General features: G+C 40.6%; 1 protein-coding gene across 1 annotated transcript in view; it reads left to right on the top strand.

Annotated features, from left to right (window-relative positions):
* Positions 1-15,840, top strand: part of iqsec3a (IQ motif and Sec7 domain ArfGEF 3a) — a 79,627-nt gene that overhangs the window by 52,464 nt on the left and 11,323 nt on the right. The window contains exons 5-8 of the mRNA XM_028570961.1: positions 346-507; positions 4,330-4,452; positions 9,522-9,688; positions 12,254-12,393. Coding sequence (XP_028426762.1) covers positions 346-507; positions 4,330-4,452; positions 9,522-9,688; positions 12,254-12,393 — 592 coding nt within the window. The remainder of the gene's footprint in view (positions 1-345; positions 508-4,329; positions 4,453-9,521; positions 9,689-12,253; positions 12,394-15,840) is intronic.

Below are 15,840 nucleotides of genomic sequence, written 5' to 3'. Positions count from 1 at the left end.
AATCAGCAGGAATGAATACAGATGAGATTCTGCCCTGTATGTTTTATCACTTTCAGCAGTCTCCACCGACACCGTGCAGGTGTGCACAGTGAGCGCCAAACATACAGATCATGGCAATAAATAAATAATGAACAAATAAAGGATGTAGCTCTACTTAGTGTTGGTGTGGATTACTGCTGCTGAGTGTGGTTAAGTATGTTAAAGAGCAAATCATCTGTCACAGTCACACCTACCACCGAAGTAGAGGACATAAATTGCATCTGTGCTGTTTCAAAACACTGCTAGGTCGCTGCCAATATTTCCTTTCACTCATTCAGTCCAATTATTCTCTTTTGTTTGTTTCAGAAACCCTGATAAGGGTCTTCAGTTCCTGATCTCTCGAGGCTTCATCCCAGATACACCTATCGGCGTTGCCCACTTCCTGCTGCAGAGGAAAGGCTTGAGCCGACAGATGATTGGAGAGTTCCTCGGAAACAGCAAGAAGCCCTTCAACAGAGATGTCCTAGAGTGAGTAGCACATATTATTTCCAGAGACAGGTTTTAGGATAATTTACCGCTCCTCATGAGGTGATTCCCCTAACTAATCCCTCCATTTTCTGGGAGATCAGGGGTCAGGGTTAACAGGAAAATCCTCAGCTTTATTAGACACAATATAGTGGTTGCCAGTTGTGTTGATACCTGAGCCAACTGTGCATAGGGTTTTATACATATTTCAAAACTATCTAGGGGCAAATGATTCCCTGAATCCTAAATGTAAAACCTATATTATAACTTTTGGGTCCACTTATGTCAAAGCTGTTGTTTTTGCAGACTTTAACCTTTTTATTACATTTTTCATCTCAGTAAACTAAATGAAACAAGCTGAAATTGAAGTGTCATGATCCAACAAACAAACAACTTCCATTTTAATACCTTCCTTTTATTTTATGTGGAGCCATCATGTGTTCTTTACAGCAGAATAAAAATAAAAGGACAGGAAAAAAAAACAGATCAACCCAATGGGTTTAGAGATGCCTCCTTATTGTATTACTCATCAAATAAATGTGAGGACACTTTTGCAACACACTCATGTGCACACATGACTCACTTCACACTGTAAATTTCATTCCAGGTCATTAACCTGATTGGCAGTAGAGTTCTTTTTCTTTTCTCATTTGCATCTTTGAACAAATTCCTTACTTTCTTTCATTCTTTGTGTGTGTGTTTTTTTTTTTATTCCATTACATTCTCCCATTTACCAGTTACCTCTAAATTTGCATATCACCCGGAGGACGTACCGCAGATCTTTCTTTTAGGCTCCCTTTTGTCCAAGTTATCAAACCGATAACACGTTTAGTCTTTTCAAGGTCAGACATACACGACACAGCACTCTACCAAGTTGTTCTCCCCAGGCTGTCCTCATCTAATATCCATATTTTCTTAAATGGACACCATCATGGCTCCAAATGCATTGCATTAACAGGATTATGCTTTTAAGACTTCAAACTCCAGTTCACGGCATGGATATATTTCAACGCAGGTGACATTGGGATATATACTGTAGATGTATTATTGTCCTTATTTTACTACAGAGCAGTCATACATCCGCACTCTGCGTGGAAGTGATGTTGAAGAGGACCATGATAGAAGAGTGCAAAGTGTGTGCGAGAGCACTTTCGATAAAGTGTAGTCACAGGGGAGCGGGTGAGGGATTGCAGTCTAATGTGAAAATCACTCACGTTGATTTACTGAGCGTGTGTGTGTGTGTGTGTGTGTGCGAGTGAGTGAGTGAGTGAGTGAGTGCATCTATATTAGCGTTTTGTTTGTGTTGTCTGCGGTATTCCTGAATCTTCCTCTTCTATTTATAAAGCTAATTGTGCCAACAACAACAACAACAGTTAAAACATCTCAAGTCACTTAAGCCAAATTGTGGTTAAAGATTTGGGATCCAAAAAAATGTGGCACCCCGAGGAGTAATTTACCGATAATGTATTGTACTTGTTTAGCAGAAAAATGAGATCTGTATTCAAACTGTCATCTATTGGCTGCTCAAAATATTGTTCCATCTGGTGTGTGTGTGTACCTGCCATCACAGCTTTGTAAACACACAATGTAAACCTTTGCTATGCAGACAGATGTGTCTACTGCCAGGTACTGTATACAGATCTACAAAGTGCATGCGTGATAACAGTAATGTGTGTATATGTACATGTGTCTTCGCCAGTGCGCTTGTGTTATTATGTTTGAGTGTGTATGGTAAGGAGATAGGAGGGGGGAGGAGAGGGCTGATGTACTTAGGCTAGAGAGCATCTCATCTGACATTACATAAACAAGGAGTGACAGCCGGGGAAGAAGGGAGAGAGAGGTGGTGGAGCGAGGAAGTGAGTCATGAAGAAAGCGATGAGAGAGGCTCGACCGTCAAGGGAGTTGTTCAAGAAGAGGATCAAGTCAGAGTCACTGTGTACTGTAAGCTTAACCTGTATGGGGCCTTGCTCAGGCCTTTTTGTGTGAATGCATGTTATGTGTATGTTTCCTGTGGATATTCTGGTTTCCTCCCATCAATGCAGGTGTAGGTATTAAAGTGAGTGGGAATGGTTGTTAGTGATAGTGTCCAGGGTGTCCCTAGCCTCTCACCTAATGTGGGCTGGTATACTGGGATAGGCTGCAGCTACATACAGCCCTACACAGGATAAGTGGGTATAGATGATTCATGGATAGTATATTGTACTACTGGCAGTTATAGTCAGCGTGGTGCCTGTAACCTGTAGTAAAATATGAAGGAGTGGTAATAATATTGATGGTAGCAGTAGCACTGACAACCACAGAAGTAATTATCAACTCTGAATAGTTTTAGACTACTGGTAGTAAGTTCATGTCACTAGTAGCAATAGTGACCGGAGTAATAGTAATAGACATAGCACAAGTAGAAGTGTTAGTATTATTAGTAGTTGTTATTTATTAAAATAGTAGTAGTAATAGTAGACGTAGGACAGATACTAATTACTTTTTCAAGATCTGGAAAAAATCATTCACGCCTATGTTTCGTCCTGTCTTGGTTACTGTAATTCAATGTTCACCGTCCTGAGCTGCTCTTCTGTCTCAGCTCCATTTGGTGCAAAATCCAGCCACTAGACTTTTAACTGATGCTAGATGTAGGGCACACATTACACCAGTGCTGGCCAATCTTCATTGATTACCTATACAGTGCAGAATTAATTTAAAAATTCTTTTAATCACCTACAAACCACTACAAAGACGGGCCACACTTTATATTTCTGAAATATTGTGTCCCCTGCACTCAGTGAGATCACTGAGATCTTCTGACCAAAGTCTTCTGGCTTTCCCGAAATCTACAGGCCTGTATAGGCCTAAAACCAAAGGTGGCCATGTCTTCGCAGTGGCGGATCCCACCCTCTGGAACAGTCTTCACCTAGTTATACAAAAATCCAGGCAGTCAATGGTTTTAAGAAGCTGTTAAAAACTCAAACTGCACGGTTTCTATTGGTGTGTGTGTGTGTGTGTGTGTGTGTGTGTGTGTGTGTGTGTGTGTGTGTGTGTGTGTGTGTGTGTGTGTGTGTGTGTGTGTGTGTGTGTGTGTGTGTGTGTGTGTGTGTGTGTGCGTGCGTGCGTGCGTGCCCCAGTGTTTCAACAAAAGATCAGAAGCAGTAGGCTTTCCATAACCATGAATGGGCAGATATCAACAGTGGCAAAGATTATATTAAACTAGTGTGGATAAGTTTGGAAATACCACATGAAAGCCGATCGGAGTGTATAAAAAAAGGACTTTAATTTCATAGTTCGATTATCATTCCACTTTGTACTTTGACAGAACACCTCATATCAAAGCGAGGAAAACTTTAAAAACTTCCAACTCGTTTTCAAAGTCACCTTTCACTTCAAAACCTCATTTCAACTCCAAATTGCCCACGTTGTATTTATCCCCCTGAACTCATTGGGACAGGACATTTTGCTTTTTTTAATTAAAGACATTAAGCTGGGGTTGTCAGGTAATACAAGGATTTTCTGCTCTGAGGGATTGCATGCGTACATGTGTGTGTGTCTTGGGAGCTGTGGCACGGAAGAGATAGCCGGGCCCAGTCTTATCCCTTGTGTCCGTGCGTGGCTAATGCCTGCAGTAAGCAGAGTGGTGCTGTGACTCGGAAGCAGGCGAGTGGACTTTTATCTTAGGTGTACATCCACAGATCCACACATGCCACCAGCAAAGGGGCAGCCACAACCATCATGTTGATATATTGCTAGACATTTTAAAATATTTTCTTTTTCCTGTATCATTTTTTCCACTGCTCTTGCTCTTTCTGTATCACATCCATTCCTCACTGTGCTCAACAGTTGTGTGGTGGATGAGATGGACTTCTCAGGCATGGAGCTGGACGAAGCGCTGAGGAAGTTTCAGGCCCACATTCGTGTCCAGGGAGAAGCCCAGAAGGTAGAACGTCTTATCGAGGCCTTCAGGTAATTCTAAAAGCGGCAGCTGCTGTCTGGGTGTATCTTGCAGTATTCTCACTGGTATTACAAGAGGAGCACATTAGCTTCCATTCTTACAGCTACAAAAAACTAATTTTGGGAATTTTTTTTTTTTGTATTCAACTCTAACCATTTGTCCTGTCCAGTCATAGCTTAAAGGTCCTATGACATGCTGCTTTTTGGGGCCTTAGTGGTCCCCTAATACTGTATCTGAAGTTTATTTCCGGAAATTCAGCCTTGGTGCAGAATTACAGCCACTAGAGCCAGTCCCACAATGAGCTTTCCTTAGTATGTGCCATTTCTGTGTCTGTAGCTTTAAATGCTATTGAGGACGAGAGAGGGGGGGGGCAAAGTGAAGGGTGGGGCTGCAGCCTTGACCAACTGCCACTTTGCTTGTTTGCAAGCCATGATGTCTCTTTCTCATGAGTGGGCCAAATTCTCTGGGCGGGTAAATCAGAGAAAGGGGAGGTAACCTTGCTCCTTATGACCTCATAAGGAGCATTATGACCATCTGAACTTTCATTTTCTCAAAGGCAGAGCAGGATACCCAGGGCTTGGTTTGCTGGAGGAACTCATATTAATGTTAAAAAACACACTATAGGATCAAATTAGGCCATATTATTTACTTTAAGTATAAAATGATGAATTGTCCTGAAGAATTCATAGTACAAAGACATATGTGGCCCAAATGAAAATGATTGATCCCTGATGATTGAGGTATATGATGCAGCCAGGCGTATATCAGGCGACCAATCTCGACGCCTGTTCTAGATGGATTTTGAATTAAATTAATATCTGTTTTCTGAATGAGCGCGCTTGATCAATGGTTTTGTTTTGAAAGAGGAAGTTACTTTAGAACAAAAGCCTATAGTGCCGGACTCTGTCGAGACAAACTAGAATATTTGGAGAGTCCAATGGCCGAGTCCGAGACAAGTACCCAATACCAACGAGTACAAGGTGAGTCCGAGACAACCGAAAAGCGCCTTGAGTCAGGACTCGAGTCCGAGTCCAGACTCAAGTGCTACAGCCCTGCTGCAAATGTTAGCATGTCTAGTTAACTAGCTTGCTAGCCACAGTAAGCAAACCCGCTTCACTTTCATGGCAAAGAAGCATTTCTTATACCTCTGTCATAAATCAAGGACCAATTGTTCCACAAATTACTAAGAATTTAGAGTTGTATATCTGCCACTGTTCATCATTGCAAATTGTATATGTCTCCCAACAGGCGAGTGGTCAGTCGGACATGCAAGAACCAGAGATTTGACCATGTGTCAAAAATGTATTATTACTCAGAAACATTGTTGTGCAGAGAGAATAGTTGCTTTAAAGGAGTCGGATATGAATATTTATCATCTTGTGGGTTATGCAAACTATCCCTCATTTGTCCTACTGGTGTCATTTACTTTCTACTATAATGTAAATCTGGGTGTGTTATTTCATCGGATGTAAAAAGGGTAATTAAATTACCGCTGAGCCATACTTGTCTTGCAGTGCTTTAAGATGCAATTCACTCGTTTTTTTGATCATGAAATATGCCAACATCAGGTTTTGAAGCCGTGCTGAGAGGTACATAAAAGAGGGAACATAAAAAAGCTAGTATGACTAGATTTAATCAGACAAAATCAACAGCAATGCACGCAAAAAGAGACACATGGACATGCACACATAAAACACACTATTATCAAGGAGTAATAAAGAAATCATGACCTGAACATGTGAACAGAAATACGCATGAATCTTGATAACAAATGTATGAGAGTATCTCTCAGCAGTCGACTCACACTGTCTCATCAAGCACATGTTTTCTTCTTTCCTTTCTGTTTGGCTACCAAAAAATATTGACAATGCAGGGCCCATCTGAAGAGCCAGGGAGCATGTAATTTCTAGCTGCAATTTGCGACAGGGAGACAATTTGCGGCACAGCTGTGGCTCTGTGTGTTAATGCTAACTGTTTGCCGTAGCCCCTCTGGAGTAACAACCACCTGTCACAGTTGTCGAGGTGCCCAATGAAGAGAAAAACGGCGGCATTGTCATAGTCAGTGGGCAGAGAGGTTGGCACTGGTAATGTTTGGACATGAGGCTGGCCCTGCGTGTTATCAGGAGAAAGAGAGAGGGGGAGGATGATGGGTGTGAGGAGGCACAAACTGGGAAAAGGAAGGAAGGAAGTAAGGAAGGAAGGAAGGGGAGAAAAGGAGAGAGAGCGGAAGGTTTATAAATAACCAGTGTTGCGTAACTGCCACTGCCTCTCTGTGCCTGTCTCCCCTGCTCCTGGGCTTTGATATAACACACACACACACACACACACACACACACACACACACACACACACACACACGGAAAGAGAGAGAAATCTCCAAAGTAAGTGAAGGGGATTTGAAGCAGCAGTGAAAAAGAGAGAGGGTAAAAGTGAAATGCAGCCAGCATCCTCAGTATCTGCTGCGTCAGTGTGCTAATGAATGAGAAAATTTGAGCCGGCTCCCAATGCTGCAGATATATTCAGATTATATTTTCCATATCTGCATCACAGTGTAGCATCCAGACATCCTTATTTACTCATGCTGCAGTCACATACAATTGCTGTATTTTCCATAATGGTTAGATACTGTAAAGATCATGCAACTTGTATAATCTTGCACCAAAATCCATCCTCACAGAGAACATAATGACTGCTGGATTACACCATCTTTAGCGATCTGTAACAAAAGCAAAATTGGTTTGGAAGACGGCAGCAAATGCCAAATTTGAAGACTGCCAAATCCACTCACTGAGCCCTGAGAGCATCATGTGCCGTTTTACCCCCTCATTTTAGTTTTTTTTTGTTTAGTCATTTTTCCATGTATTTCTGTGCAGAACACATTTTGATAGAAAGCAGCATAATTGAGGTTTTCACTGTATGGTGCTACAGTACATCAGGATTTACAGACAAGGGCAAAATTGCTGTTTGCTGTGGAGTCACAGTTTACAGGCAAGCTAAAATAAATACTGTATGAGAGACGCCATAAACACACACAAAAGCACTGCTGCTTAGGGTGGGTTGATACAATTAAATCAGAGGCTCTTAAAATTAAAAAACAAACGCATAAGTAGTATAAATGATTTTTTTATTGACTGTATATAGATATTTATCTAGCAAATAAGTTATGGTTAAATTGGTTATCAAGCTTTCCATAATAGTGTAAGTATACTAAAAAAAGAGAGCCACATACAGTAACTCGCTGCATTATAAATGCACTAACCCAGTATTATAAAAAAAAAATAATTAAAAATTTCCTTATGTCAACTCAAACTTCTTTTTTTATTTCTACTAAAAATAGCACTCTCTTTTACTTCTTTATCTTTGATTGATGATCAGTTTATCGTCTTTTTAAAACAATTATCTGCAAATAAAACCTAAATCATTTTGTTTTGTTTATTTTTTGACCGAAAATGCATGGTATTTGGCGGACTTTTTCCCTGATCTGCATACCTCCACCAATAAGGGAGGGCAGCTTATAAATCTGGGGCAAAACATCTCCAAACAAAATCAAATCATTCTCTACTGCTTGTAGAGCTTAAATTCTGTGAGTGCACTGTAATAACTTACTCACATGAGCAGTTTAACATTTTGATCAACTCCGAGCTTGTCCCATCCAGATGTTGTTGTTTGGACAGTTGGAGGACACGGTTCAGTGATCTCTGAATTAAAACTGAAACTATAAAAGTGAGGTAGGGACAAAAATGACGCCCTTATTGGGACAGGAACAAAAGCTTTGTTTTTCCTTTTGAGAACCTTGCAATGCTTAAGCACTGTTGGAAAGCACATTAAAAACGGTGTTTGTGACAAGGTATGAACCCACTGTATGCATACCAATGTGTTTCTACACTTCACTCAATTCCACAGAGACATTAGATTCCAATCATGCGGCTCAGTGAGTCTGCAAAACAGTGCCACAGCCCCAATGTGGAAATGATGACTGATTAAAGTAACGATTACAGTATATACACTCCAACACCGAGCCCACAGGGTGCACACACACACCTTCTCATTCTCACTTTACTCTGTATTACTCACACACAATAGATGTTGTACTATTGTATTATTCATCCCCTATAACAGGAAGTGGCCATGCACTTCACAGAGAAACAATTTATCTCTCTCCTCTCTGCACTTCTTTTCCTAACACACACACACACACACACACACGTATGCCAACACCTAATGTATCTGTTAGATTCGTGGTTTCCATAACCACATGACACCAAGGCATTTCCATTCTTCACCTATTTATGGGTGTTTTTGGGAACTTCATCAAACTGAGCCTGGCCGTTGGTCACATTCTTTTTCAGAAAAGTGCCTAGGTAAGGGTAATTTATATTTCAAACTTCATATTTCTTCTCTCCGACACAATAACAACCTGCATAAATCCAGCAACCAGGCCCATAAATGTTGGTGAATGTTTAAACATGGCTCAGTGGACTCACACAAAACTAAGGGGTGTGTGGGTGCATTTGTCTGTGTTTGGCATTATCTTGGGTAAAGCATGATCCATGTAACCATCCAATCCAGTGGGACTAATGTGTTTACTGTACACAGAGACACACCGCTTCAGCAGAGCACCCACGGTGAGTTCTCTTGTTGCTAAGAGGCAACAACAGCCTCAGATGAAGCCTCGAGCAAAATTAAAGCCATAACTCTTATTTCTGTGTGACACAATCATGCTCAGCTTGTGTCAAGGCATTTATAAGCATGTAGTGTGTTGAAGGATGCTTTAAGTGTCGGAGGATAACGTGTTATCTGTCTTTTCTCCCATTTTATCTCTTCCTAACTGTCCTCTTATTCCTGTCCCTTATATGTTTCTAATTTATCTCTCCCTCTGTGCTCATCATCCCTTACAACTGGCCTCACGTACTGAATTCTATTTAACATCCTATCTTCCTGTTCCTCCCTTCCTGTCACTCCTCCGTCTTTGTGTCCTCTGTCATGACCCACATCTATTACTACACGCATTCACCCCTCTCCTTTCCACCTTCTTTGCCCTCTACCTTTATTTGTTTTTCCCACTCTTTTACACCATTAGTCAGCGCTACTGCATGTGTAACCCTGACGTGGTGCAGCAGTTTCACAACCCAGACACCATCTTCATCCTGGCCTTCGCCATCATTCTGCTCAACACCGACATGTACAGTCCAAACATCAAACCCGACCGCAAGATGATGTTGGAGGACTTCATACGCAACCTACGAGGTAAGCAACACAGCATTATGTTTGCATGACTTTCGAGGACATTAAGGGAGTTAAATGACATCAATAAGTTGACATAATCGGCTCAAGTGATGCAGGTTAGTTTTTAGGTGTGTTTATGTGCATGTGTCATCTGAGAAGGTTTTCTGAGGAGTATGAGATGGATGGTTTGGAGCTAATATTGCCAACATGCTCAAAGTTTGTTGACTCAGAGAGCATCTGTCTCACTGAGGTGTGTTTGAGCACAAGCCTCAATCCACAACGGCTCTAATGGTGCTGTACTGAAGCCAACCTTGGCATCTGAACTCCTCTATGAAAGGACACCGAAAATAATTTCATCATAAGATGAAATACTCAGTAAGCCACCAGAAAGAAAAATTAACCGGTGAAAATGATTCACTGTCCAACAGTGTTTGGATCCATATTCAATCAAACTGTCCTGCATAAATTCACATGATAAAAATACGGTTACATTTCTATCCCTGCCCGCCTTTGCTTTACCCATTCACAACTCATAGAAAGCACCTGTAATTCGTAATCCGAGCTTTGAGAACGAGACAGGAGCGTCGTAGTTTTGCTCTTCCTCTGCGCAATCAATCGGGCAAGGCTGAGGTCAATGCAGAACAACTTTAATAGATTCATCCAGACTGTTCCCCACAATTAAATTAAGTTGGAAAATCAATTTCGGCATCTTATGCAAATGAAAGTACGCCACTCTCTTTTGGCCTCTCTATTTGTCTTCCGCTCAGTTTACTATGCTTTCTCTGTCTCTCCATCCATTCTTGTTTTGTCTCAGTTATAATATCATTTGGGCTGTTTATTCATCTGTCTTTCCTTGTTTGTATTCTCTCTGTTTTGTCTCTCCTCTTTTCTTCTTACTCACGTCTCTCACACACACTGACAGAAGCTCAATCAATGAATTGGCTGAGGTGAAAGGCAATTATGCACCAGAAACCAATAGTAATAAAGAACCATAGAGCATTCATTATCTCAATTAAAACAGACTGTCAGTGTCAAAGCTATCCCACAATGGGCCAACATAAGATTCCACCATAAATTAATCCTTTATGTCAGCTTATTGAACAATTTAAAATTGTAGTGTCTCAGTTACTGGACAGAGAGGATGGTCTCAGATTAACACAGGGAGTTCAGTTCACTTTGAAAGTCCTTATGTGGGCTACCGTTAATCAAAAGGCCTTGTGACAAGCCAACTTTACACTCGAGATGATGAAAAGACAAGGATACTGGGAAAGAGAAGACGAATAGCTGATGCTACAGGTGAACCATAGGTAAAACCAGAGTCAATGGACATTCTAGTTTTTGCCCTGTTAGTTAGGAGTTTTTCCTTATCCGAAGCGAGAGTCAAAAAGGACATTTATCATCTTCACCCTCTAAGTTTAGCTGTTCCTAATTAGCACTAAGCAACAAAGTACATGATGCTGATGGGAATGTCAGTTTTGCCTTTTGTATTTAGTCATAAACCAATGTATTAAACAAATTGAATCTTTGACCCAGTGATGGCGCTACATGAAAAGCTAAGGGATCACCAATGTCCCCATAATCGTTACGGAAACATAAATTGCATCACAATCCATCCAATAGTTGTCGAGAGATTTCATTCAAAACCACAAGTGGCGCTAAAGGAAATCAGTCAGGGGATTATTTGTCAAATTTATCATCTGGGGACCATGGAAGCCTGCAAAAAAAAAAAAAATTGTTGAGATATATCAGTCTGGTGGTGGTGTACCGACCAACTGTAATCGCCATGCAAAGAGATAGAAAGCAGTGAAGTCACGAAAAGTGCATGGGAAGTGGCAGAACAATTTAAAGAGACATTCAGCAAAAAAAGTCACTTATTTATCTGACACTTTACACATATTTCCCCCTGGACATCTCCTTCACTCCCTCTGACTCCATAATGTGGAGCGATGTCTCAGCGGTGTCCCAGGGTGCCTCACTGTCAGCGCCATCACTTGTGGCGGCTTCATTTTCTCCAAACACATCCTGCCCCATTGAAAACTCAATGTAGCACACAGCGCGGTACAGCTGGCAAGATATAATGGGGAGCATCTCGAGTGCAACCTTTCAGCCTAATGACATGCAGCGCTACCTGCATCGAAATGCCACGGCCTTGAACTGCACTGTGTTCCAGACAGAAAATCTTCTCTGGGTGTTAACCTTTCACTTGCCAATTAACCTCCTTTCACAGTGCCTTTTGTCATTACTTAATGGAGACAGTGAAAGACAGAAAGTCAAAGAGGGACAGATGAATATTGAATTTTCTTCCACTCTTTGCAAGTCAAATAACGAGGCTTAGTGTCAGAACAATATTGTATGTATACAGCCATGTTGTATATACACGTTTGTGTGCATCTCATCCTGTGGCATGGACACATACCCTGCTGTATTTAAGCCAGAGTAGACACACTAAGGCTTCTCTACCACTGTTAAAACAGCAGTCACTCCATATTCCTTCTGATGGACATGAATGTCTGGTAAATTTAAAGCAACCACCCTGTGATGTATACTAGTGTGTAATCAGGCTATTTCCACATTTCTATTTCTTAGGAGTGGATGATGGAGCAGACATCCCCAGAGACATGGTGGTGGGAATCTACGAAAGAATACAACAGAGGGAGTTACGCTCCAACGAAGACCACGTCACCTACGTCTCCAAGGTTGAGCAGTCCATCGTAGGCATGAAAACCGTAAGGACACACAGACACACCTTTGTTCTATACCTATATCAGTCAACTTTGACTGAAACCATATTAAAGCTTTAATGCTTAACTTCTGGATATTAATGAACGTCCGTTACATTGAAGCCATTGCCAAATGAGTTGCTACAAAGCTAATTAAGACATTCAGTTCCACAACTCTCTCTGTATTTCTCAGTATGGCTATGTTCAGAAGATTGTGTCGTCCAGTGACTTTCGCGTACAGAAACTCAAGTGAAGATAATTACCTCTTCTGAAGAGTCCATCATGTTTTTTTAATCCTCTGTGTCCTCCTTGGTTACAAGCAACAGCGTGGAGGAGGGGTGGGGGGGTGCACAATCACAGAAGGCTTGTATCATGTGGACGCGCCGACAGTTTTGTTGTCATTACTTAGAATTCCTATGGGGGAGACAGAAACTACGCACTATAGCTTTAACCTTAAAGCTGCATTAGTTGATGTATTTTGCCACTTGGGACAGCGCAACAAGTAGTAAACACAACAAACAACAACAGACTTATTGTTAACTTAGCCCCGTGGTTGAATGCAAATCTAATATTCACTCTCTTTAAGCTGTTTTTGGTTACAACCAACTCCTGAGGGAAATATTTGGCTCTTGTTCACATTCATGTTTACCAGCTAGTCACTAACTTTGTCTTTCTGCTGTCTGGTGCTGGGCAGGTAGAGTCCACTTGGTTTATAAGAGTATTTTTTTGCTGAAAACGGCATCTAGAAAGTATGTGAGAGTGAAACAAAAACAAAGTTCACAGTGCACGACAGCTGGATTCTCACAATATCACGGAAGCACACATCACACGGAAGTCCATCTTGTTGGGTTTCAAGTAATGTGTTTGTGTCCAAACAACCAGCGGTTCAACCAATCATTGTCCTGTCAGGAGCTACTAGCAGTTTGGAGCATGGTTACGGTGTGTGTGACGAACGTGCTCCATGTGACCACGACGGTTTGTTCAAAACAACAATCGCGGACGTGACAGACAGTTCATCCAATCACCTGCCAGGTATTTTGAAAGTGCCTGCCCTTTTCCAAACAGTTTACAATGATGGCTTCCCAGATGGTTGAACCATCTGGCATGTCAAGTTAGAGATGAACAGCAGAGTCTGGTAATAATTTCAATGGGTATATCACTACAAGCAACCACTTTTACATTATACATATTCATTTGATTCATTTTCATATAAAGAAATATTGATTAGAGCAGCTTTAACTCTAAAACCAGGACTAAAGAAGAAGTGAGGAAATGTCATCACTTTCCAAAAATGTCCTTATTCTCAAGGCCTTGCAAAGGTAGACAAAGTGCATTACAGGACACGCACACTTAGAGGTAACTTAAACAGCTTCCATGATGGGGTTGAGTTATTGGTACAGTAATTGATACCTGGAACTTCACCAGTTGTTTGATATGGATATAAAACACATTTTCCATTACACAATTGTTTTTTGTTTGTTTTTTTACAACACACTTATAATCTTCTTGGCTTGCTCAAATAGTAGAAGGCAGGATAAATCGCACACAAAAACATGAATGATTACACACACACACACACACACACACACACACACTGTTTGCTTACTCCATGCCAAGTCACTACTCATTAGTCAAAGCCTTATCACTTTCACCTAGCCTTAGCTGTGTTATCGGAGCACATTTATTAGCCATTAAATGTCTCATCAGCAGCACGATCATTACCTCAGGTCATTACTCCAGCTAGATACGTCATTAACCACCGATATCATTAAAGTCTTTTTTAAACTATTTAAGGTTAAAAGGCTTGGTCAGTGCAAACGAGTAGCATCATGTAAGTGGTTGAACCTAACACTGGAATGGCCTTTAGTTAAAAGTCAACTACAGAGATGAAAATGCTCACATCGACTTTTGGCTATTGTTTTCATTCGCCGTGTGAATATTTCTGTGGAAAGTTTTATGTGCTTTAGACTTAACAAGTCAGAGGCAGACATATTTAGCTTTATAATTGATTTGTTACACTGTTTCATGTGGGAATGTGCTGTGTGTGCCCACTCATAACACTGGAAGGCTTTTTAAAATGATTCAACAGTTCAGGGAATTCTTTTTTAATCTTATCAGTGCACCAAGGTGTTTCAATCCTTTATTTATGAATATATATATATATATATATATATATATATATATATATTATTTATAAAGTTGCTGATTTGGTTTCTCAGAATACACAGAGTGAGCTTATTCCAGTGTCTGGATCCTCTTGGTACTTAAGTTCCATAGTTTATACAAGAAACGTTTTTGAAATAGGAAGTTAATTTAGATAGTGATGAGATGATAGCAGCTTGAAAAATAGTACCCAATTATCAAAGCTAGTTAGAGTCGGTTACATTTAGCATGCCTTCAGTATTTTTCGAACTTTAATTTACTTTTAGTTTTACATTTAATTTCCCTTAATTCCTGTTAACTTTAGGAATGACATTGAAACTATGACATTGAAAAGATTGCCGCCGTCTTTTTTTTGGCTTGTGCCTTTAAGTGTCTCTCAGTGATGGATGAGTAGCCATAGGATGACAAGGGGACTGTTGTCATAGCCAAAACAATGATGGATTGTTGTGACAGGATGTGACTATTCCTGCCCATGGGAGCTGTCCAGCTGTGTACCATAAAAAGACTTAGATAAAGTTTCTTCCTTAGAAATACTATAACAGCAAGTGTCAGAGTCACTTTATTGTGGATATAAAACATATTACAGGTATGCTAAGAGGGAGTAGCCCACATTAGAATGATTTTTTTCCGATAATAGGAGTTTGCTTGGTAAATATTTGATGATTTGATGAACAAACACTTCAAGTGCTCATATTATGCTTTTTGGCTTTTCCCCTTTCCTTTATTGTGCTATATATATGTATGTGCATGTCATAGGTTTACAAAGTGAAAAAGCCCAAAGTCCACCCCAAAGGGACTTACCATCTTCCAGAGAAAACACTGTTCACCAACTGCTCCAAACAGCTCTATTGTAGTCCAGCCTTTACTTCTGTAACGAACGTGCATCACTTTGTAGCACACGTTATAATGCTCGCCTAGCTGCTAGCATGGCACTCCCTCATACTCTGCAACTGACTAGCTAGCAGTACTTACTGCGCATGTGCGACTCCCAGCAAAGATGGAACAGAAGTGAGATGCCTCACTCTGTAGCTAAAACAGAGAGCTCAACACACAGGGTGAAAAGAGGTGCTGCAGCAATGTGCAGTTTAACAAATATATGGTGTTTTCTGAAAATTAAACCACATAAACCTATTCTGGTACAACCTCTAAATACAATTATGAACCTGAAAATGAGCATAATATGAGCACTTTCAAACACCTACAATGTCCTTAAATATTTGATATGGATTTGAGATTTTTCTTTTGTTATACAATTCATTTGTTAATTGTATAACTTAACTCTCTCCTGCA

This window comes from Perca flavescens, chromosome 23 (assembly GCF_004354835.1).
Source record: "Perca flavescens isolate YP-PL-M2 chromosome 23, PFLA_1.0, whole genome shotgun sequence".
NCBI classification, from domain to species: Eukaryota; Metazoa; Chordata; class Actinopteri; order Perciformes; family Percidae; genus Perca; species Perca flavescens.
This window is presented reverse-complemented; position numbering and strand designations above follow the sequence as displayed.